Source organism: Salvia splendens, chromosome 13 (genome assembly GCF_004379255.2).
Source record: "Salvia splendens isolate huo1 chromosome 13, SspV2, whole genome shotgun sequence".
Taxonomy (NCBI): Eukaryota; Viridiplantae; Streptophyta; class Magnoliopsida; order Lamiales; family Lamiaceae; genus Salvia; species Salvia splendens.
In genome coordinates, this window is record NC_056044.1 from 33,066,851 (window position 1) to 33,090,178 (window position 23,328).

The 23,328-nt window shown below is 42.3% G+C and overlaps 1 protein-coding gene across 8 annotated transcripts in view; it reads right to left on the reverse strand.

The window, feature by feature from the left end:
* LOC121761750 (receptor-like protein 52) overlaps positions 1-23,328 on the reverse strand; it is a 111,331-nt gene that overhangs the window by 76,248 nt on the left and 11,755 nt on the right. For 7 of the 8 annotated variants that reach the window (XM_042157389.1, XM_042157391.1, XM_042157387.1 and 4 more), the window contains 2 exons: positions 15,386-15,457; positions 15,099-15,170 (listed from right to left, as the gene is read on the reverse strand). In XM_042157389.1, the coding sequence (XP_042013323.1) occupies positions 15,099-15,170; positions 15,386-15,457 (144 nt within the window). Of the gene's footprint in view, positions 1-11,043; positions 11,497-11,577; positions 12,855-15,098; positions 15,171-15,385; positions 15,458-15,689; positions 18,380-23,328 lie in introns of those variants that run through there. The other variant, XM_042157396.1, reaches the window with a different exon arrangement.

Sequence of the window (23,328 nt, forward strand, 5' to 3'; positions counted from 1 at the left end):
ACCATTTCCCCCCACAACTGGAGATGGGCCCCACACATCAGAATGAATTAAGGAAAAAACATTATCAACTCTAGTGTTTTTGGGTCTGAAAGTTTTTCGATGGCTTTTAGCCAAAACACAAGTTTGACAGTGCAAAACTGAACTCAAATCTAGATGCGGAAAAATAATACTTAAGTAACTAGTAGACGGATGCCCTAACCGCCTATGCCATAACCAAGCTTCCCGTTCTGAATTTCCATGGGCCAACATTCCTTTGCCAGTTTGAACCGTCTCATCCACATAGTATAACCCATGATGCTCAGTGCCACTCCCAATAGTCCTCCCCGTCCGGATATCCTGTAGACAACAAAATTTTGGATTTATTAGAAGGGTGCAATTGAGTTCTCGTGTAACATGACTGACAGATAACAATTTCTGAGACAAAGCTGGCACAAAGAGACAATTAGGGATTCTCAACGATGGTGATATTTGAATGGTTCCCAACCCCTCAACAGATATAAATTCCCCGCTGGCTGTTTCAATATAGGTCCTTTTCGATTTAGTCAACTCTCCAAAGTCAGACCTATCATATGACATTGTGTCTGTTGCCCCACAATAAAAAATCCAACCTGTTTCATTTTTTCCATCTATTTTTGTGACTTGACATGCAATGGAAATTTCTGGGGTATCTCTTAATACGGAAAAACGATTTTGGATTGAGATTGGGTTAGTATGGTATTTAATGCTAGTGTTGGGGTCAACATGAGATTTTTGATAAATATAGGGATTGTCATGTAAGAGGGTGGGAACAGGTTTATAATAAAGGAAAGTGGAAGGGTTTGAGGGCAAAGTCAAACCCTCAAACCCTTTACCTTCAATTGCCTTCGTAAATGACGCAGAACCTCTCGCCGCCTCCGTTTCTCGGTTGATTCCTCCTCCGTTCACGCCCCACCATCCGCCGCCGGTCAAGATTTCCATCGGTTCGCCGCCGTTGTTTCCGGCGTGAGTAGCCCCTTGGCTGCCCGTCGGAGTGACAAGGCCGGCGCCTTCTTCTTTCCCCACCGCCATTCTTCCCTTGCCGGTTGAATTCCGGTTCAGTTTGTGTCCATCCTCCCACCATTCTGGAAATCCCACCAATTTGAAGCATGTTTCTTTGGTATGCTTTGTCATCCCACAATGGGTACAATACAATTTTGATTTGTCTATTCCTCTCCGATTTGAGGAATTGTTGCGTGATTGTGGTGGTGGAGGTGGTCCTCGATGGGGCGGTGGTGGCTGTGGTACTCTGTTCTGGCCGCCGAACTGGGGCGGTGGGACTCCCTGACGAGCACCGAAGCCGGCGCCTATGTCGGCGTTGACGTTGGTGGTACTATCTGATGGTTTCCAGACTCCGGCCCGAGCTTCTTCTTGTTTGATGAGGCCGAAGGCAGTTTCAGCGTTTGGTTCATCCTTCAATATTTCTCTTCTGAGGTTGTCATATTTGTCATCCAATCCGGCAAGAAATTGGTAAAGCTGTTTAATTTCTTGTTCCTTTCTGTAAATGTTGATACCTTTGTCGCAACAATCATACGGGCAAGGTTTTCGAGCATCCATGTTCACCCACAGATTTTGTAAATTGCTCCAGTAGCTTTCGAGGAATTCATTTCCTTGAACTAATTTGTTTGTCTTGATCTCGAGGTCGTACACCTGCACAGGGTCAGCCCTGACTCCAAATGTAGTGTTGAGGCTTTTCCACATCTCCTTCGCTGTCTGGTGTTGAGCGAATTGAATCACCAATTTTTGATCCATATTCTGGATCAACCATGAGAACACTGTGAAATCTACCTCCTGCCATGTTTTGAACTTTGGGTCGTCGGCTTTTGGAGGATCTTCATCACCTTCAAGATGATGGGAGTTTTCCTCTACTGCCAACGTAGACTCGCATTATTCTTGCCCAAACAGGGAAGTTTCTCCCATCGAACTTGAATACAGTTGAGACGTTTTCAAAGGTGTTTGTCATGTTGATTGATACTCACTTGATTTTGGCTGTTTTTTGGTGTAGGTTTGAGAGATTTCTGCTGGATCTATAGCCAAGGTTCGGGATTGGTTGTTTTTGGATTTCTGCCGGATCTTAGTCGAAAGGTTTGGGAGGGGTTTGAACAACGATGAATTTTAATTCTGAGTTCGATTGAACCACAGAACCGTTTCTGCTCTTGATACCATGATAGAACTAGGAATTGTATTGCATTGATATAATTTGTAATACACTTTGAACATCCTATTTATAATGCTAGAGAAATAAATACTCCTAGGAACTATACACTTGGAATTAATGTTATATTCCTTGAACTTGTAAGATGTCTCTTTCCAATAGCCTTGATACTCCAACTTTATTATTTCCAACACTCCTTGAGACCCTAACTCATTATTTCCAACATATTGTCTCTAATGTGTGATTAAGCAACCCAAGCTTGCAATCTGCACAGATGCTAGAAAAAATCAAATATTTCAATGTTCAAAATTGTTAGATTCTATTCTTATGTTTACGACTTTGGACAAAAATTTAACTCTGATATTTGTTTTTCTCTTAAAGAGAAGTATTTGTTCAGAACTTGATGTGGTGTGTTTCTATCAATACTAGCAACTTTGGTTAAACTTTAATGTGGACTAATGACTATAAGTTAGTACTCCCTCCGTCCCAAAGCGAAACACTTGTTTTGAGCACGGGATTTAAGGAATTGATATTTAAAGAGTTCAAGTAGAGAGAATAAAGTACGAGAGAGAGAAAAGTAGGTAGAGAATAAAGTGAGAGAGATGTTTTTTTGGTAAAAAGAGAAATGACTCACTTATAGTGGGATATCCCAAAAAGGAATATGACTCGCTTATCTTGGGACGGAAGGAGAATTTAATTAAAATATGACGAATGCTATTATTGCATCACAAACTGGTAATGTTAGACCACGCTCACTCGGTTCGAATGAGATTCCCTGGATCTCATTCAATGCCCGTTTTCTTGCCCATTTCACTTATAGTCTTAGAGCATTCTAAACAACTCATTAAACTCCCAAAAGTCATATAATTGGTCAAAAACTACAGATTTAAATGAGTAAACTCCAATTGAACCTATCAAAACATGAGTTTATCTCTCTTTTCCCACTACTACGAACACCACGATCACCATGTCTACATCTCTAATACGAGTTGTTGCCTAGTCGCTCTCAATAACGACCGAACATCTGAGGGAAACAAAGCCAACACATACAAAAACTACAGTTTCTAAATCATCTATTAATTAAAATATAAAAAAACATCATTCAAACTAACAACAAAGCCTAGACATAGAACAAATAGATAAATTCACTCTCATTTATGAAAGTATATCCAAATTTAACTTCTAATTCTAATAGGAAACAATTGCAAAGATATTCAATCCCCATAAAATTCAACTCAAAACAAAACCTAAAGCTATAAAACAACCAAAACACACCTCTCTTACTTGAAGCCTTCATCGTACATCTTCTCGAATTTGCGAACAAGCGCAAACATATCACACAAGGACGATGGCCTTCGCAAGTGAACTTCCCACCGAATAGGATCTTTCAAGCCCGATTCACATATGGAGACGAGGTGATTCTCCGATAGCGATGGACCCTTAATCTTGACCAAAAGCCTCTCGAATTCGTTCTGATATTCCATCACCGTGTTGCGTTGTTGCAGCTTACAGAGTTTCCCAAAATGATTGTCATGATATGTTGGATCAAACCTCTCTTTCATGAAATCAGGCCATGATTTCAGCAAATTGTGTTTTTTTCGGTAAATGAACCAACCCAGCGCCGGCTGCTCGAAGAGTAGTCCGACGAAGTGTAGACGATGTGATACGGTTATCCCCCACAGCCAGACGGAGCAGCCCAACATCGCCGGAGAGGAAGAGGAGCCAGAGGAGCTACAGACCCCGGATCTGAACTATGTGACTGTGGAGCGCGGAAGGCCATCGCCGAGGGAAAGGAGGGATCAGAGGAAGTCAGCCAGGAGAGCCAAGCCGCCTGTAAGGTTTGGGGATTATATTCCCATGTAAGGCGCGATGAAAGGCCTCGTTGAATAGGATCTTCTTTTTTTAACTATGTTATTCGGTTATTATTATTATTTTTGAGCAATTGGGTCGAGCAATTTATAAGCTCCGTTCCCGATTTTCTTTGTTGGTACGGATTTTCTTTGTTGGTTCTTTCCCGGGCCGTAAGTCAAGTCGAACCAACCCTAGGAGGCGCTGAAATCAATAAAATGATCAAAAATTTCGCCTACTTCTCATTTACGTTCTCACAAACCCTAGTTGTCGACGGGATTTCACCTCCCGAGACTTCTAATCTTTATCGCGGCATCACATTAGGGAGATTATCCTTAACACGATGCTCTTCCAACATCCGGTAATAGTCGAAATACGGGTCAACCTTGAAAGTCCATACCCATGGGTCTGTCTCCGTTGAATTTCGGGGGATCGATCCGAAGATAGGGTCGCTGCTCCGGATGATTGGACTTTGAATTATCAACACGAGCCATGGCTGAATTTGACAGAGCTGGGAGAAGATGAAATCACAATTTTGATGAAGGAGAAGATTAGGGTTTAGAAAAATATGGAGTAATCTTTGTCATTTTCGTGTATTTATAGAGAGCAAAATATCTTAGACTATTAGGAAAAGTAAAATATTATTGGAAAATACGATTATTGAGGATATGATTTTTAGTAGATTACTTACTTCATAGTATTTGAAGATATCAAGAAAAGTAAGATTCATTTTTACTCTACTGTTAAAGTAAGCTATTTATCTGTAATTTATGATTTATTGTTATAAAGTTGTTACGATTTGATTAGTTTTTCAAATAAATATTTTAGATACAAATTGAAAAAAGCGCCCAATCACCTTAAACGGACCATAATACCGCCTAGCCAATTTCGCCGACAACGGACGTGCGACGGAATGCTGTCGATAAGGCTGGAGTTTGAGCAACACCTTATCCCCTACCACAAACTCCAGGTTTCGCCGATGCCTGTTCGCCGAGTCACGCATCCGCTGCTGTGCGCGGGCCAAGTTCTCACGAAGCTGCACCAACAACTGACTCCGCTGGCGTATCAAATCCGCCACAGTGGCCGGCGTCGCGGCCGATGGAGTAGCAAAGACCAAGCTCGGCGGGTCCCTCCCGTATAACGCCTTAAAAGGCGACATGCCTAGGCCCGCATGATAGAAGCAATTAAGAGCCAGCTCCGCCCACGGCAAGAAGTTCGTCCACTTCGACGGTTGGTCCCCCGCGAAGGCGCGCAGATATTGCTCGAGCCCCCTATTCCGCACCTCCGTCTGGCCATCCGACTGAGGGTGGTATGCCGTTGAAAAGTTCCGCTTGGTCCCACTTAGGCGCATGATTTCCTCCCAAATCTTATTTAGGAATACCGGATCGCGATCTGAAACCAAAAACCCATGGTGTCGGACCACCGTATTCACAAACAAATGTGCCACCCGTAGTGCATCGAACCGCGTTGGTAAGGCCGCAAAGTGGGCGTACTGCTGGGGTTTGGAGCCCCTTGCACAGCGGAAGACTTGTACAAACAAATAAATCAGACGTAGGATCTATTTGACAGATTATGGGATTAATCAATTCACATGTTAACACAAAATTGCATGCTAGAACGCAAATAATTCATGCTCATAGAATATAAATCCTAAACATGAATTCTACGGTTTAGAGTTACCGATTTGATTCTCCAAAGAATCGTCGATTGCTCGCGCCTTCTCCACGATGATCTTCAATACTAGACCACAGATCTTCTGACTGGTGTCCCGAACTGTATTCCGACATCAGGGTGGGCTGATCTTATCGAAACACTAGGACTCGAATAAAGAAGACAGAACTTTCTCACGGAGGAGGAGCTGAAGAACTCACGGAGGAGAATTCTTCAAGAAAATCGTTCCTCCCTCAAAATATGAGGGTGGACGAAATTTCATAATGAATTAATAATAATTTATGTCTCATTTATTCTCCTATTTATAATAGTTCATATTGGGCCCAGTCAGAGATCTATGGAAGGCTTTGGATATGGGCTCACCCAATTAGCTTTTTCCTAATTAAATTGAACCCACAATTTAATACAAGCTTATATTGGAATATTACGAGCAGCCACTACAGACGTAATATTGAACTCCCCATCCAAATCCGAAATTACAAGTAATCCGGGTTTCCACTTTATTTATTATTTATTTCCCGCGCTTAAGATAGAAATGTCCATTAATTAATTAAAGTCTGCTATGGACTTAATTAATTAACATCTTATTAATTCCAAGAGTAGACTTAGCAAGAAACACTTATTTATTATTCATAGAGTAATAAAACTCCAACTGGCCAGTTTCCGAATTATAAAACCTTGTTCAAGCTCCTCTTGAGGACATTATCAAACGAGACTCACCTCGTGCGCGATTCAACATAATAGCAATCCTAGCACCGCTAGATAATGATCACCACTACCCAATATACCTGGATCGTTGGGTGACGAAAAACCCGCACCTTTGGTAAGTCAAAGTAGTAGATACTCAATATCGTATGCTCAATGCTAACGTACATTGATTAAGAACTAAATATTTATCAAGACACCGTCTTTCAGTAGATAGCATAAAGACACGTCTTGCTGTTAGATCCATTCAGTGCTATACCACACCAACGTCATCTTATTTCAATAAGGCTTGGAAATAATCGGACTGACATTGCAACCTTTCACGATAGGTAGCCAAAGCCTATCTAGGTTGTGAAATTCTTCTTTTTCTTTTGCAAAGCATTGCATAGAACCGACTGTAGTTACCTTAAAGTGGACGACGCCCACAACCAGTCTACTAAGCAAAAGACTTAGGCTTTGTTTACTTCTTATGCATTTAAATGTTTATAAAACATCTTATAAACGCAAAAGTAAACACAATGTAATAATATACTGATTCTATTCGTGCAAACTGCTCGAATAATACTGAATCGGGTTAAAAGTGGATTGTAGAGTTTTTTCGTATACAAGCAAAATTCCTATTCGTGCGAATTTGCTCGAAACATGCTTTTCAGTATACTAAACCCTAACACGTACTTGGATAGACGATCCACGACGACCATGACGGCCGTGTAGCCCCGCGAGGGTGGCAGTCCCGTAATGAAATCCATCGATACATCCTCCCAAACCTGAGAAGGGATCGGTAGAGGTTGTAGCAAACCCGCCAGTTTTTGAGTAGAATATTTGGTGGTCTGGCAGACCACACACGCCTCGACGAAACGACGAATCTCTTTCTTCATCTTTGGCCAGCAGAACTCGGCCGTCACTCTCCGCAGCGTTCGTTCAAAGCCCGGGTGTCCCGCCGACTGCGAGCAATGATATTCAGTCAGTATCGGTGTGCGCGCGGATGACCGGGACCCCACAAATATGCGCCTCTTGTAGTAGACTAACCCGTCTACGTACGATAAATAAGGCTGGGCGCGACACTCCTTAATGTCCTTGGTCAATTCCCGCATTTCTGGAGACGAGGCCGTCTCGCGCCGCAATAGGTTGATAAGCTGTGGAACTGGGCAGGCGGCTGCTGCCAGCAGAGCTCCGTCAGCCTGCTCCTCAGCGAAGTCCTCGCCCGCTGCATCAACCGGAGGCTCACCCTCGGTCGTCTCTGCGCGGCGTGACAATGCGTCAGCCGCGCGGTTGGTCGACCCCTTTTTGTATTCGATCGTGAACTTGTACCCCATTAATTTCCTCACATACAGCTGTTGATCCGGGGTCTGAACGATTTGTTGTAACAATTCTTTCAAGCTCTTTTGATCGCTTCTAATCACGAATTCACGGCCCAAGAGATACTGTCGCCATTTTTGTACCGCCTCTACGATGGCGTACAATTCCTTGTGATACGTCGACGCCACCCGACGTCGGGGTCCCAGTTTCTTGCTGAAGTAAGCTATAGGATGGCCATCTTGCAACAATACTGCCCCGATGCCTAGATCCGACGCGTCGGTCTCTATACAAAATTGGCGTTCAAAGTCGGGTAGACGTAGAACCGGGGCCGACGTCATCGCTGTCTTCAAGTTCATAAAACTCTCCTCTGCCTCTGGGGACCAACGGAAGGAATCCTTCTTGAGTAGCTCGGTCAACGGAGCCGCAATCATGGCATACCCCGCAATAAAGCGACGGTAGTATCCTGTCAGCCCCAAAAATCCCCTAAGCTCCTTGACTGACTTAGGCGTAGGCCACGCTGTCATTGCGGTAATCTTGCCCGGATCGGCCTTTAAAAGGCCCTTGCTGATCAGATGCCCTAGATATTCCACCATGGTGCTGCAAAACGAGCACTTCGAAAGCTTTACGAAGAAGTCATTTTTCTTAAGCACGGTGAGGACCTCGGCCAGGTGCTGCCCGTGCGCCTCCTCCGACGGGCTGTAGACTAAAATGTCATCGAAGAAGACGATAACAAACTTCCGGAGCATTGGTTGAAAAATCGCGTTCATCGCTGCCTGAAACGTCGAAGGTGCATTTGTGAGCCGAACGACATGACCAGAAACTCAAAGTGGCCATCATGAGTGCGGAGAGCCGTCTTGAAAATGTCTGCATCATGCATTCTGATTTGGTGGTATCCCGAACGCAGATCCAATTTAGTGAAAACTCGAGCCTTGCCCAGCTCGTCAAAGAGTTCATCTGCCGTTGGGATCGGAAAATGATCCGGGGTGGTGGCGCTATTCAAGGCTCGGTAATCAATGCAGAAGCGGAACGTCCCATCCTTCTTCCTGATAAGAAGTACTGGAGACGAGAACGGGTTGTTGCTTCGTTGAATGATGCCCTGTTCAAGCATGTCCTTCACCTGCCGCTCAATCTCATTCTTCTGAAAGTAAGGATAACGGTAAGGCCGCACATTGATGGATCTCGTACCCGGCAACAGACCCGGTGGTCGAAAGGGCGCTTGGGGGGCATCCCCGTCGGCAAGCTAAAAACCGTCCTGAAATTTGTCAATACCTCCACTATACCCGACGGTAGGCCCACCGGAAAATCCTCGCTCGCAGTGGCCCCGCCTTGAACAACTTCTGGGTCCAGTAACAACAGTTCGAAGATGTCGTGCCCCTCACGTGGCGGCACTAATGATGCCAACAGATGGAGAGTAGCGCGGCGGGGTGGGGGTAATATACCCTGCAGCACTACCTGGCGATTCCCCTGAAAGAAAGTAAGCTTCTTATCCGCGAAGTCTGCAGTGATTGGTCCCAAGGACTCGAGCCAGTCCATCCCCAATATCACGTCCGGTCCGTGTACCGGCAAAATGTGTAGATCCACCAAGAATGTGGTTCCTTGTATGTCCAATTTTGTCTGCTTCGATACGTGCGTGCAAAGCAGTGCCTTGCCATTCCCCACAATCACCCTAAACGGCCGAATAGGATCAATCGGTAGGTGCAATCCCTCCGTGATATGCGGGTGGAGAAAATCCCGATCACTCCCCGTATCAATCAAAACACTTACTTCCCGGTCCTGGATGGTGCCCAGCACATTCAAAGGCCGCGACTGTCGGCCGCCATTCATCGTGTGGACATGCGCTACCTCTGTATCCTCGAAGTCCTCAGTCGGGATGTTCTCTAGATCCTCATCCTCCACGTCGATGAGATCATCGGCATAACAGAGTAGTCGCTGCTTGCAAATGTGCCCCACGACCCACTTATCTGGGCAGAAGTAGCAGAGGCCCAGCTTCGCCTGTTCTGCTTTTTCAGCTTGGGACACCCGGATTTGAGGGAGACGAGCGTGGATGGGAGGCCGCCCCTGAGCTGCCTGCTGCGGTTGACCTATGGGGGTTTCGGCCGAAGACTGGGCGGGGTTCGGCGCCGTCGGAGTGCGACCATCCCGAGGTTGCCACGTGCGACGAGCTGTCATCTGTGGCTGTTGTCGATCGGGGTGCGAGTCTGCCAGTTCCAAGGTTAAGGCCATCGCCGCGGCTAGGGACGACGGGCGATGTAGATGCAACCTTTCCTTCATATTCGGCTTTAACCCGGCCACGAACAGCGTGAAGAGCTGTTTCTCCGGAACGCCTTGAATCCGGTTAAGGTACTTCTCAAACGTGTCATGATACTCGAGCACCGTACCGGTCTGTGTCAACTTCGCAATTAGACCGAAGTAGTCTTGAAAGCTCTGTCTATCAAAACGATGACGCACATCATCCAAGAACTCCTGCCACGTGACAAATTCATTGTTTGCGCAATAATTAAAAACCCATTCCGACGCTGGTGGGTCGAACAACATTACTGCATAGTGTAAGCGCTGTGCGTCCAGCATCATCAGATGATTAAAATAAAACTGGACCCGGGACATCCAATTGGTAGCGTCCGAGCCATCGAATCGTGGTGCCGCCATCTTCACCCTCTCGGTCCTGTCGAAGGGTGATTCGCGCGATGCAAATCGTTGGGGGGGGGTCCCAACAGGACGGGGGGCGATCAAACGCTTGATTGAACCCGTTAAGTCGCGAACGGCCTGAGTTAACCCCCGCTGGTTCCCAGCCGACCGGCGCGCGGCGTGGCCTGAGCCCACGGTCCCATGGTCTCTTGCCCCTTACGTCCAACTCCTCATACTTCTCCCAATCGCCCTGGCGCGAAGGGGGTTCTACCTCGCGTGCGGAAGGCGCCTCCAGATTTTCAAATCTCCGATCCGTCTCATCCCTCCACATATCCAATTTGTCGAACCGATCCAACAGCCGGTCCAATTTATTGTTAACAGGGTCCCCATGCTGGACGTCTTCCCCCTGTCTCGGTTCCACGTCCAAATCGTCAAACGGCTGATGGTTAAACCCTCCAGCCTCGCGACGGTTCACCGGTTGGCCACGGCGAGATGAGCCCCACCCCGGTCTACCGTAGTTGTTGTAGCGTCGCATAGAGTTCAATTGAAAGCACCAGATGTTAAGGCTCCTTTCCCTTAACTGCAATCGACGAAGCCTATCGTCGTCCTCCCACGTCCGGCGCCCTTCACGTAGGGTCGTCGGAATCTTCCTGAAGCGGCTGTGCACAAGTTCTCTCGTCGGGCAGCGCGTTTCGAGGGTTTCTTGATTGTTAAGCAACGCAAAGTAGGGCCAAAATATTCTTATTATTCTGTGTTGTGAACATAACAGCCCTATTTATAAACTACGGACCCTAGGTTTGGTTCGACCTAATCCTAAACATCGGAAAAGAACCAACAAGAAAACCCGACGGAGCTTATAATTACGCCCGACTCAATGCAAAAATAAATAATAAAATATGCCAAAAAAATAAATACTAAAGTCGACTATTACCAAAAATAAAAGAACGAAAATATGGAAAGAGACTATCGGGCAACGAAGTTGCCGAATCGGCTCGGAGGCTTCACGTTCCTCGTCGGCCTTAACTTCGCAATGGATTCTTCCTCTCTCGCTCCTCTCTGCTCCACGACTGGCTCTTGCTGAGGCTGCAGTTCCGCCGGGGTCGTCGCTTGCTCCGCGCTCTGCTGTTCCGCCGGAGTCGTCCCCTGCTCCATGCTCGGCTCATGCTGAGGTTGCGGCTCTGCTGGGATTGTATCAGAGTAACATTTAATGAAAAGTCAAGTCAACATCAAAGAAGTTGAAGGGATGAAGTGATTAGTACCTTATTTTAGGTCCGTCTCCATTTGGATAAAAGCAAAAGACTCCTAACGTAGAGCCAATCTCCAACAGCATCAAAGAAGTTGAAGAATGCAAATCTCCATGATTTCTTTAGTATGAAAGAACCAATAACTCCCCAGAATCCGAAAATAAAACCAAAGGCCATTGATATGCCAACTTCTTGCATAAAACATAGGTTGTTGCCTTTTTCATTTGCGTGGTTTATCGTTGGCCCATTCTCATCATTGCATTTTCTCGTCAACGGAAGTCCACACAATCCCAAGTTTCTCATATATGAATCATTCTCAAATGTGTAGAACTGCTTAGATCGTGGTATTTGCCCAATAAGATTGTTCATTGAAAGGTTTAATTTCGCAAGAAATGTCAACCTTGTCAATTCACTTGGAATTTCTCCATCCAATTTGTTTGTTGACAAATCCAACGATTCTAGTTGGCTCATGTTTCCAAGAGATGAAGGTATATGTCCTGTGAGGCTATTGTGGGATAGGTTCAAGTATTTGAGAATCTTAAGATTTCCTATGGAAGGTGGAATAGTTCCGGAGAAACTATTGGAGGATAAATCAATTGTTGTGAAGGTATCAAGTAGTCTATTCAACAACTGATCCTGACCTTTCAAAGTGACTATCATATCCACAAATCTTCGATACTGGTCATCTTCGTCGTAGGAACTCCCTGTGTCCTCTCTTTGGTTTTCCTCTATCATTGCTCTGAAATTCATGAAATATCTTTCAGGTAGAGAGCCTACAAATGCATTATGAGATATATCTAGAACTTGTAACATAGGAAATGGAAGTTTGGTAGGCGAAGGAAGTGATAAGTTGCCATCAAACTTGTTAGACTTCAACACTAGCACTTTAAGCTTGGGAAGGCGTTCCATCCAAAAGGGAAATTCATCTTGTAATCTATTATTTCTAATGTCGAGACCCCTTAGACTTCGGCAATTGACTAAGGATTTAGGTAATCGTCCATGGAATTTGTTATTACCCAAATTGATGGAAATAAGACTACAATTCTTAGAAAAGGTAGATGGTATGAGGCTACTAAATTGATTTTGGTTTAGATGAAAGATAGTCAAAGATCCGCTGAAGTTCGCAAAGCACTGTGGTGGCAGTCTTCCTTCCAAAGTATTATTTGAGAGAAGAAGATACTGAAGATTTGACAACTTGCAGAGGGACGATGGGAGATCACCATTTAATTTGTTGGAAGAGAGATCTAAGAACAACAGATTTGTACGATTTCCAATGGTGGATGGTATTGGACCTTCAAACCATTTATTTGAAATATAAGAAGGATATAAATCAAATTTCTTTACATCTAAAATTGTACATACATATCATATTGTAGATAAAAGCACCATTTAATTTGTTGAGACATATATATCCATAACTCTTAAGTATAGATTCTCAATTGTGGATGGTACAAGTTTGAGACGTAGCCATTACTCATGTGGTAATATCCCGAGGAACAAAATTCATGTTCTAGCATGCATGTAGGGAATAACTATACAAAATATTCCGGAAATGACATAGTATTTTAGGTTTATATTGAGATAATTATAGAGTTCTTTCTATTTTTGTTCTAGCCCACTAATGGAATTCCATTTTAATGAAGGAGAGTAGATTTATTCCGAATGGAGGAGTGACGCACAAGGGTTATGCATCGTTATTAATGAAACGCACAACCCTTATGAGTCTTTGGTTAATGACGCACAAGGGTTATGCGTCGTTCAAAGACGCATAAGCATTATGCGTCTTACCCTAATGACCCATAACCCTTATGCGTCACGCTGGTAAGTATTCCTGCTTGTCACCCGGGTGACCCGGGTTCGATCCCCGGCAACGGCGCATTTTTTTAAGTGATTAGTATTTGATAAAAATGAGTTGTTCTAAACATTTGTTTTTGGCAATAGATATTACTCTTATAAAAGAATTAATTAAAGAAGTTAATTGGAATTATTTTACGAATTTGATAGACACTTCGCATAAGCTTCTTTTGTTACAAACATGTCTCAAAAAATTTCATTTGTATAATGACTTCGTATTGATATTCCACCCTGATTTGGCGTATTAAAGAAAATGCAAATGAAGACGTATGGGGTTGTATCTATCTTCTACTAACACATAACAATATGTCACGATAAGGGTGTAATCAATTGTTAACACTATTTTTAATTACTAACTACAATTAATTTTAAATCATAAGATTTGTAGAGATCTAGTGGTTTATTAAATTTATATGTATAATTTCATTTTATTATTATTTAAATTTAAAAAGATATGAAAATTATTAAAATTAAGATTTTAGATCAATATCAATATAGTGTATTAAACATATCAATACGATTAATTAAATATGTCAACACAATTTCATATTGACATTGTATAATCATTACATTGACATATTATGATAGCTACGTTGACATTAAGCTGACTCTTCAAAAACACGAAAATTCAAGAGTTTTTTTATTTCAAATTTTGACATCGAAACATATGCAAGTGAGATCTCGTTAGCATCCTTATTAAATTATCTTTATTTGATATAAGTTGCATTAAAAAATAATTTAAATTGAGATAGTTATAATTATTTAAAGTTTTGGGATATTTTTTAAAAGTTAGTTATAACTAACTTTTTTGCTAAATGAGATTAATAACAATTTTTTATACACTATATTGATACTCGTGATTGAATGACCTTGTGCTTGATTTGATTGTAATTAGCAATTTAAGGATGACTTAACAATATAATACATCATTGTCACGATATACCTTAGTTTTACGAATTTGGGTTAGTTTTACGAATTTTGGAATATATAACAAAATTATACTATTAATCAATAGTTAATAGTACATGGCATATATTGAAGATAGAAGATAGATACAACCACATACGTCTTCATTTGCATTTTCTTTAATACGCCAAATCAGGGTGGAATATCAATACGAAGTCATTATACAAATGAAATTATTTGAGACATGTTTGTAACAAAAGAAGCTTATGCGAAGTGTCTATCAAATTCGTAAAATAATTCCAATTGACTTCTTTAATTAATTCTTTTATAAGAGTAATATCTATTTGCCAAAAACTCATTTTATCAAATACTCATTGGCAATATGGCGGTTATCCGCATTAGATATTAACATTTTACAGTAGAGGGACCACATAAAATCAAAATGTCAGTTGTCAAGATGACCAATATTTCATGAAATAACTCCCATAAATCAGAACATAAATCAGAGTGTTTAAACAAAGTTAGCATAATTTCAGACATAAAAGTGTTGGTGAAAATATAACTATTCACCCTAATGTATGAACTTTTCAATGTCCGCCTTCTAACATATCCATAGTAATGAAATTCACTATTCATACCTAGCTCGCATATAGGAAATCATTATAACAAAAACTATAATAAAAATGACATAATGTGTTATGTAGTTTGAGAGTTATAAAAATGCTCAGCAAGATTATTTAATGAATGTCAAGTTGCATAGGAGAATGGGAACTCACCATTTAATTTGTTGGAAGAGAGATCTAAGGTATCCAGATTTGAAATATTTCCGATAGTGGATGGAATTGTACCTTCAAACCATTTATTTGAAATATAAGAAGGATATAAATCAAATTTCTTTACATCTAAAATTGTACTCCACATGCATATCATGTTGTGAACTAAACAAAATATTCTAGAAATGACATAGTATTTTAGGTTTATATTGAGATATTTATATAATGTCACTTCATACTAGCATGACATCTTGCAGATGTCAAGTTGCAAACGGAGGTTGGGAACTCACCATTTAATTTGTTGAAAGAGAGATATAAGAACTCCAGATTTGTAAGACTCCCAATGGTGGATGGTAATGGACCTTCAAACAATATATTTTAAAGTTAAATAAGGCTATAAATCAAAATTCTTTACTTTTAAAATGTAAATGTAGGAATAGCATTTTAATAGCACATTTATGAGTAATGCATTGCATTCTTTATAAAAAGTATTTAATTCAAAATGATGATCGTTTCAAACCGTCATTAAAAAGAAAAAGAAATGCATTGTTTTCCAACTCCCATTAAATTGGTTTATGAGTTGAGGTATTTCACCTGAAAAGTTATTGGTTGAAAGGTCCAGCCACCTCATTTTTTGTAGGTTTCCTATCTCTGGTGGGATGCTGCCTGAAAACGAGTTATTATAGAGAAACAGATAGTCGAGGTTTGTGAGCAAGCCTATTTCTGATGGAAGTTCCCCACTGAATTCATTGTCTCCAATTAATAACAATATTAGTTTTCTCCAACTCGTGATGAAAGAGGTTAATATTTCACCAGTCAGGCTATTGCCAGATAGTTGCAACCGAGATAAATTGCCCAAATTTGACAAGGATGGCGGCAATGGCCCCGTGAGTGAATTCTGGGATAAATCTAAGTAGGTCAGCTTGTTACACAGGCCGATCTCTCGGGGAATGGAGGAATTGAATCTGTTCATTCCAAGGGCTAGAGTTAGTAGATTCGTGAGTAGGCCTACAGAAGGAGGGATTTCTCCTATAAACGAATTATTGTACATCTCTAGATTTTGCAGGCTTGGAATAAGGCTTACTGAATCAAGAATCTTGCCAGAGAAGAGGTTTTCAGTGAGGCGAAGATCCTTCAACTTGGAGAGGTTAGTGATTTTTGGTGACAAGGGGCCTTGAAAACTATTGCTGGTGAGGTTAAGATATTCAAGTTTGACCAAATTGCTGAACAAAATTTCAGGAATTCGGCCTGTGAAGTAGTTTTGAGACAAATCAAGAAAAGTAAGGTTGAGACAAGTGGTTATGAAGTGTGGGAATTCTGAGGTGAGTTCATTGTAATAGAGATTAAGGTGAGTTAGGAAAGGGAAAGTGGGAAATCTAGACCAGTCAGGAGTTTCAAAGTGATTGGAGCCGAAATCCAAGAAGCGCACCTTCCTCAGATTGCCAATCTGATATGGGATTTCTCCAACCATAGAGTTTTCGGAGAAGCTCAGGTATCGAAGCTCTGTCAAGCGGCTGATCTCTGGTGGAATTACGCCGGAAAACCTATTGGTGGAGAGGTCCAAGAGTCTGAGGCTAGTGAGGTTGCCAAGAGCAGCTGGTACGGAACCGTTGAGATGATTCCCGTTGAGGTTGAAAGTGGTGAGATTCAGCAATGCAGTGAAATGGAACAGGTCCAATGTCCCTGCAAGCTCTGCATTGGGGAGATCAATCCCAGAGACAGATCCCTCGTCGTTGCAGCGAATGCCAATCCATCTGCAGTGGTTGCTGATGTTATTGAGGGACCAAGACTTGAGAGAAGCAGAAGATGATAGGCTGAATTTCCATCTCATCAAACCCTTTGCTTCACTTGTGGCTGCTCTTGAAGGGCACATACATAGACACAGTGTAAGGAGAGAAATATATATGGGAAAAAGGTGTGCTATTTTCATGGCTGACGTTTTTGTCTATCTACTCTATTTCATTTTGCCTATTTATAGAGTATTTATATAGTAAAAAGGAGATGCCCTTCTACTCAAAATTAAAATAATATAGTATTCCACAAATATGTCTGAAAGATTCTAAAATAACATTTTTTCAAAGTCAAGTCAAATGCAAGGTGTGAATTTCCAAAACTGTGTTGCCCCACTGGAAAATGAGGGAAGCTTGGTATTTCTAAAATAATAGGCCAGCTTTGATACAAACGATTCAAGCCCGACACCGGTAAGACAAAAATCCATATAATTAGAGTATATAAATTAACTCAAACAATAAAGATTCAAACGTGTTTGAAGTTTGAGCACAGATGGCTCAGCAAGTCAGCTTTAATAATTTATTTACATACACAAAAAAGGACAGATTACAGTCGCATAATGAAGTAAACACAAAAACAAGAATTTTAGATATAATAAACATGTTATTTGGGAAGCCTAAATAAATGTAAAACACATAGTAAGTTTCTTGGAGTGGTGGTCCAATTATTTTTCAAAATAATGTGAAATGAGTAAATTTTGGAGGAAATATAGACAAAGACTATTCACAATTAATGGGTCCAAGAGCAGTGACAGTAAGAGAATGGACTTTGAATTAAGCAGAAATCCAACTTGCAAATTTGAAAGACAAATGAAGAAAGTGAAGCGTGACTAAGTTATGATCACAAATAATGTAGAAACTGTTTGAAATAGTTCATCTCAAGATAGTGTCGCAATTGAGGTTTTAATTGACAAAAGAATTTTCCAACCAACTTATAAATCAATATAAATCAGTGAAATTGATTATTGATAATTTAACGTAAGAATTGCGTCTATAATCCAGGGGAAAAGACAAAATAGTAAAGCCAAGATTGACTAACATATTGTTGCCTATAACCGACGATGAGTTTCGATCAAAACTAAAGTAATATCTCGTCCGTCCCAAGTTACTTAAGTCGTATTTTATTACGAGCAGCCAGTGTTACTTGAGTCATATTCAAAGTCAGGTCCAACTGAAAAGCTTTTTGAATCAATTTTAACTTACTTGAAGTGTGATTGGTGCTAAGAAGAAAAAACTGCCTACGTTGATGTTGGAAAAGGCAATCAAAGACTATTTACTAGTCTTGTGAATCCAAAAAAAAAACAACATCTGTTGGAGAAGATTGAGGAGATCACGAGATATTCTCCTAATTACACAAGAGATATGCTCGAGATTATACCTTACCATACATAGGAGATAGCAATCAATTAGAGTAATTAGAGAATATTTACCTTGTATATTCCTTATACTATAAAGTGGTGCCTAATGTGTAATGAAAATTAATCCAGTGAATAAGAAATTCCCTTACTATTCAATTCAGCCGTGTTTAACATGGCATCAGAGCCAGAAAAACGATCTCGGCTCAGAGAATTCTCCTCATAGCCGTGATATACCAATCTCGACCTACCTTAGCCAAGAACCAGAATAACCAACCCTGTAAAACAAGATGTCAGATACAGAAAACAAGAAGATTGATCCAGAACAGCCATCGAAGTTGAAGAATAGCAAGAATGTCACCGTGGCATTCAAGCTTAACGGAAAGAACCACCCACTGTGGTCGAGACTTATGAAAGTCAAGATAGGAGGCCGAGGTGCCTATGCACACATCCGGAAGGAGCCCCCAGAACCGGGAAGCAAGGGATATGATGATTGGGAGGAAGATGATTTGGTGGTGTTCTCGTGGATCGTCGATAACATTGAAGACGAAATTATTGCCGACTTCGCTCACCACCAAACGGCGAAAGCGTTGTGGGATAGTCTGGCCATAACCTTCGAAAACAAGGCCGACAAATATCTCATATATGACCTGGAAGAGAAGATAATAACAATCAAACAAGACAGTATGGATCTGGAAACATATTACCGCCGGATACACGGACTATGGGTCAATATCGACCGATGCCAAAAGTAACCGATTACGTGCTGTGACAAGGGAGTCAATCAATACCGGACTCACTCAAACGAGAGGAGATTGTTCAAGTTTCTGGCCGGATTAAATCCCGAGTATGATTCGATCAAACGGGATATCCTCAAGGAGGATCCCTACCCATCAGTGGAGGCGGCCTACGGGTGGGTGAAGACGGAGGCGGCTCGACGTCAAATCATGCCACCGGCGTCGCCTTTCCCGAACCCCGAGACCGCCGGCGTTAACACCAATACATCATCTGGGGATGGAATCGGAAGTGGATTCGCTGCCCAAAGCCAACGGACGCCACACCGTAACGGAGGAACACCGCGTCCAGCAGCCACCGCCAGCCGACCGGGGAGCCGTCCCGATAAATCTGGCCTGTGGTGCACCCACTGCCAGAGACCCAAACACACGTACGAGACGTGTTTCAAACGGCTGGGGTACCCCGAATGGTGGGAGGAGAGACAGAAATTGAAGACGGTACAAGCCTCAGGCGAGAATGGCCGTCGGAGTCACCGAGGACGGAATACAGAGAAATCAACCGGAGAACCGTGGGGGAACAGCCGGTAAAGGTCAGATGGTGAACCAGGAGGCATCAACCCGGGGCGGCAATGTCCGAGGAGTCGGCAATTTCGCCGAAAAAGAGGGGACGGCGCCGGATAGTAGAGGTAACAGGTTTGGTATATTACCAAACCCTAGAAATTTCTTGAAACCACATTTAACCCCACTAGAGTTTAGGAAATTAAAATTGGAACCCCGAATTTTGCACAGGAGTCCCCCGTTTTCGCCAAAATTAGATTTTCGACCCCACTCTTTACATAGGAGTCCCTCAGATTGTTCGAAAATTATAATTGACCCCCCTGTTGTTGAAAATTTCCAAATTAGCCCAAATTTATGTGAATATGTGACAGGAAACCCATTTGCTCCCTTAGAAACTATTTCCGCTGCATTTCATATGAATAGTGAGGCAAGTATGTCAAAGGGTTGGATTTTTGATTGTGGGGCCACCGATACTATGACACCGGATAAGAGTGATTTTATTACCTTGAGTAGAGTCACTAAAACTTATATTAAGACCGCAAGTGGGGAATTAATCACTGTTGAAGGATCTGGCACTATTGAGATATCTCCTACACTTCGTCTCCAAAATTGCTTATATGTTCCGACTTTATCTCAACGTTTGATGTCTATCAGTCATGTTACAAAGGAATTAAATTGTACCCTTCTGATGCATCCCAACTTCTGCATTTTACAGGATATTCGGACGAAGAGGATACTTGGGCGTGGCACTGAGAAATGTGGACTCTACTACGTGGACGAGATAGCTCAACATGGTAGTGCGATGCTGGCTCACGGATCCATGAAACAAGAGATTTGGCTGTGGCACCGAAGACTAGGACACCCTTCTCCTGGTTATTTTAAACTGCTTTTTCCGAACCTTTCTGTTCCTGCTAATTTTTTCTGTGAAACTTGTGTTTTGGCAAAGAGCCACCGACAATCATTTAAACTCTCAAACACTCGTGTGCAATCTATGTTTTCCTTAGTACATTCTGATGTGTGGGGTCCCGCACCTTTTGCTGGGGGGAATGGTTTTCGATATTTCGTGATATTTGTTGATGATTGCACTAGGATGACGTGGATCTACTTTATGAAACACAAATCTGAGGTTATGGACAAGTTTATTTTATTTTTTAAAATGGTTCAAACCCAATTTCACACCTCCATCAAAACCCTTCGATCTGATAATGGGAGGGAATTCATTAATAGCCCAATGACCAAATTTTTCCAAGAAAAGGGAATGGTTCACCAAACCTCATGTGCCTACACACCAGAACAAAATGGGGTAGCCGAACGGAAAAATAGGATAATCCTAGAAATAGCCCGAGCATTAATGATCGAATCCAAAGTTCCACAATATTTTTGGCCAGAAGCAATCGCAACATCTGTCTACCTCATGAATCGCCTACCAACAAAAATCCTGAACAAAAAAACCCCTCTAGATATTTTATCCTCCTTATCCAAAATCCCTCCACACCTTAACCTTCAACCTAGAGTCTTTGGTTGCACCGTCTATGTCCACATTGCCAAACACGAAAGAACCAAACTATCCCCATGCGCTACCAAATGTGTCTTTGTCGGGTACGGTATTAACCAGAAGGGCTATCGATGCTATGATCCGATCACCAAAAAGGTCACCACCACCATGAACTGTAATTTCCTAGAAACCGAATTCTTCTACCATACCCACCTTAGTAGTCAGGGGGAGAGTGATCCCGGAAATACTTCCGTGGACTATCTAAGTTGGGTCGTGCCACTTCCAAACTCTTCGATTGAGGATCTAACAGAACCAGTTGTCACTACCGCGGAGCATGTCTCGCCGCAAAGTGAGTCATCTCACCCACATTCCGACGATCCTCTTCCACCGATATCCGAGGTAACTACTGAACCCATCCTTCATACAGTTTCTACTGACCCAGTAGATGCAGAATCATCGGAAGAGATCAATACGATAGACAGTGACACTGGGGGATACATTCTACCACCCCGGAGCACAAGAGGAATCCCTCCGAAGAGGTACTCCCCCGAGAAGATTGGAAGAAAGAGCAGGTATGGAGTAGCAAACTTTGTACAGGGAAATCTATCAAAGATGGCAAGATCATTTGAAGCTGCTCTATATGAAGAAGAAGAGATCCCGCAATCAGCCGAGGAGGCAATGAAATACAAACACTGGAAGGAGGCTATGCTCACCGAAATGAAAGCACTATTGAGGAACAACACTTGGGTCAAAGACAAGCTGCCCGAAGGGGTAAGGACTGTTGGGTGTAGATGGGTGTTCACAATAAAGAGAAGACCAGACGGGACGATTGAGAGATATAAAGCCAGGCTGGTGGCGAAGGGATATACCCAAACCTATGGGGTCGATTATGCGGAGACTTTTTCACCCGTCGCAAAGATTAACACTGTAAGGGTGTTGTTCTCAATTGCTGCAAACAAGGATTGGCCGCTTCACCAATTCGATGTTACGAATGCCTTCCTACATGGAGAATTACCGAAACCAGTCTTCATGGAGGCTCCACCTGGATTCACCGACGAGTTTCAAGAAGGAGAGGTATGCAAATTGCAGAAGACTTTGTATGGACTGAAGCAGTCTCCTAGAGCTTGGTTCGGAAGGTTCACAGAGGTAATGAAGAAGTATGGATACATGCAGAGTAATTCAGACCACACGCTATTCATCAAAAGGAGAGGAGATAAAATTACGTGTCTGATCATATATGTGGATGACATGATTCTTACGGGAGATGATACAGAAGAAATGGCTGAATTAAGGAAGAATTTATTTAGTGAGTTCGAGATGAAAGACTTGGGACCGTTAAAGTATTTCTTGGGAATCGAAGTACTACGATCGAAAAAGGGAATCTTCATTAATCAGAAAAAGTATGTGCTTGATTTGCTAGCTGAAGTCGGGATGGTAGATTGTAAGCCAGCAGACACTCCAATGATCCAAAATCATGGGCTGCAGATGAAGGAAGAAGGGAAGCAGACCGACAGAGGCAGGTACCAGCGATTAGTCGGGAAGTTGATTTACCTATCGCATACAAGGCCAGATATTGCATATGCTGTAGGGATTGTAAGCCAGTTTATGCACGCTCCCCAAGAAGAGCATTGGGAAGCAGTTTTGCGAATTGTGAGATATTTGAAGGGAACAGTTGAACATGGGCTTCTATTTGAGAGTCATGGGCATCTACAGATACATGGGTTCACTGACGCCGATTGGGCTGGCAACCCAAATGATAGAAAGTCCACAGCAGGATACTTTACCTTCGTGGGAGGCAATCTTGTGACTTAGAGAAGCAAGAAACAGAAGGTAGTAGCCCTTTCAAGTGCAGAAGCAGAGTTCCGGGGGATTAAGAGTGGACTCACAGAACTTCTATGGCTACGGAAGCTTATGAGGGAACTAGGACTCTCTTCGTCCCAAACATGTAAGCTATTTTGTGATAATAAGGCAGCTATAAGCATTTCAGAGAATCCAGTTCAACACGATCGAACTAAGCATGTGGAGGTGGATAGGCACTTCATAAAAGACAATATTGAGGCAAAGATAGTCGAGATGCCCTATGTCAAATCCGAGGATCAGCTGGCAGATATTTTGACCAAGGCAGTAAACTCGAAGTCATTCCGGGAAGTCTTATGCAAGTTAAATATCGGGAATCCCGTTACTTAACTTGAGGGGGAGTGTTGGAGAAGATTGAGGAGATCACGAGATATTCTCCTAATTACACAAGAGATATGCTCGAGATTATACCTTACCATACATAGGAGATAGCAATCAATTAGA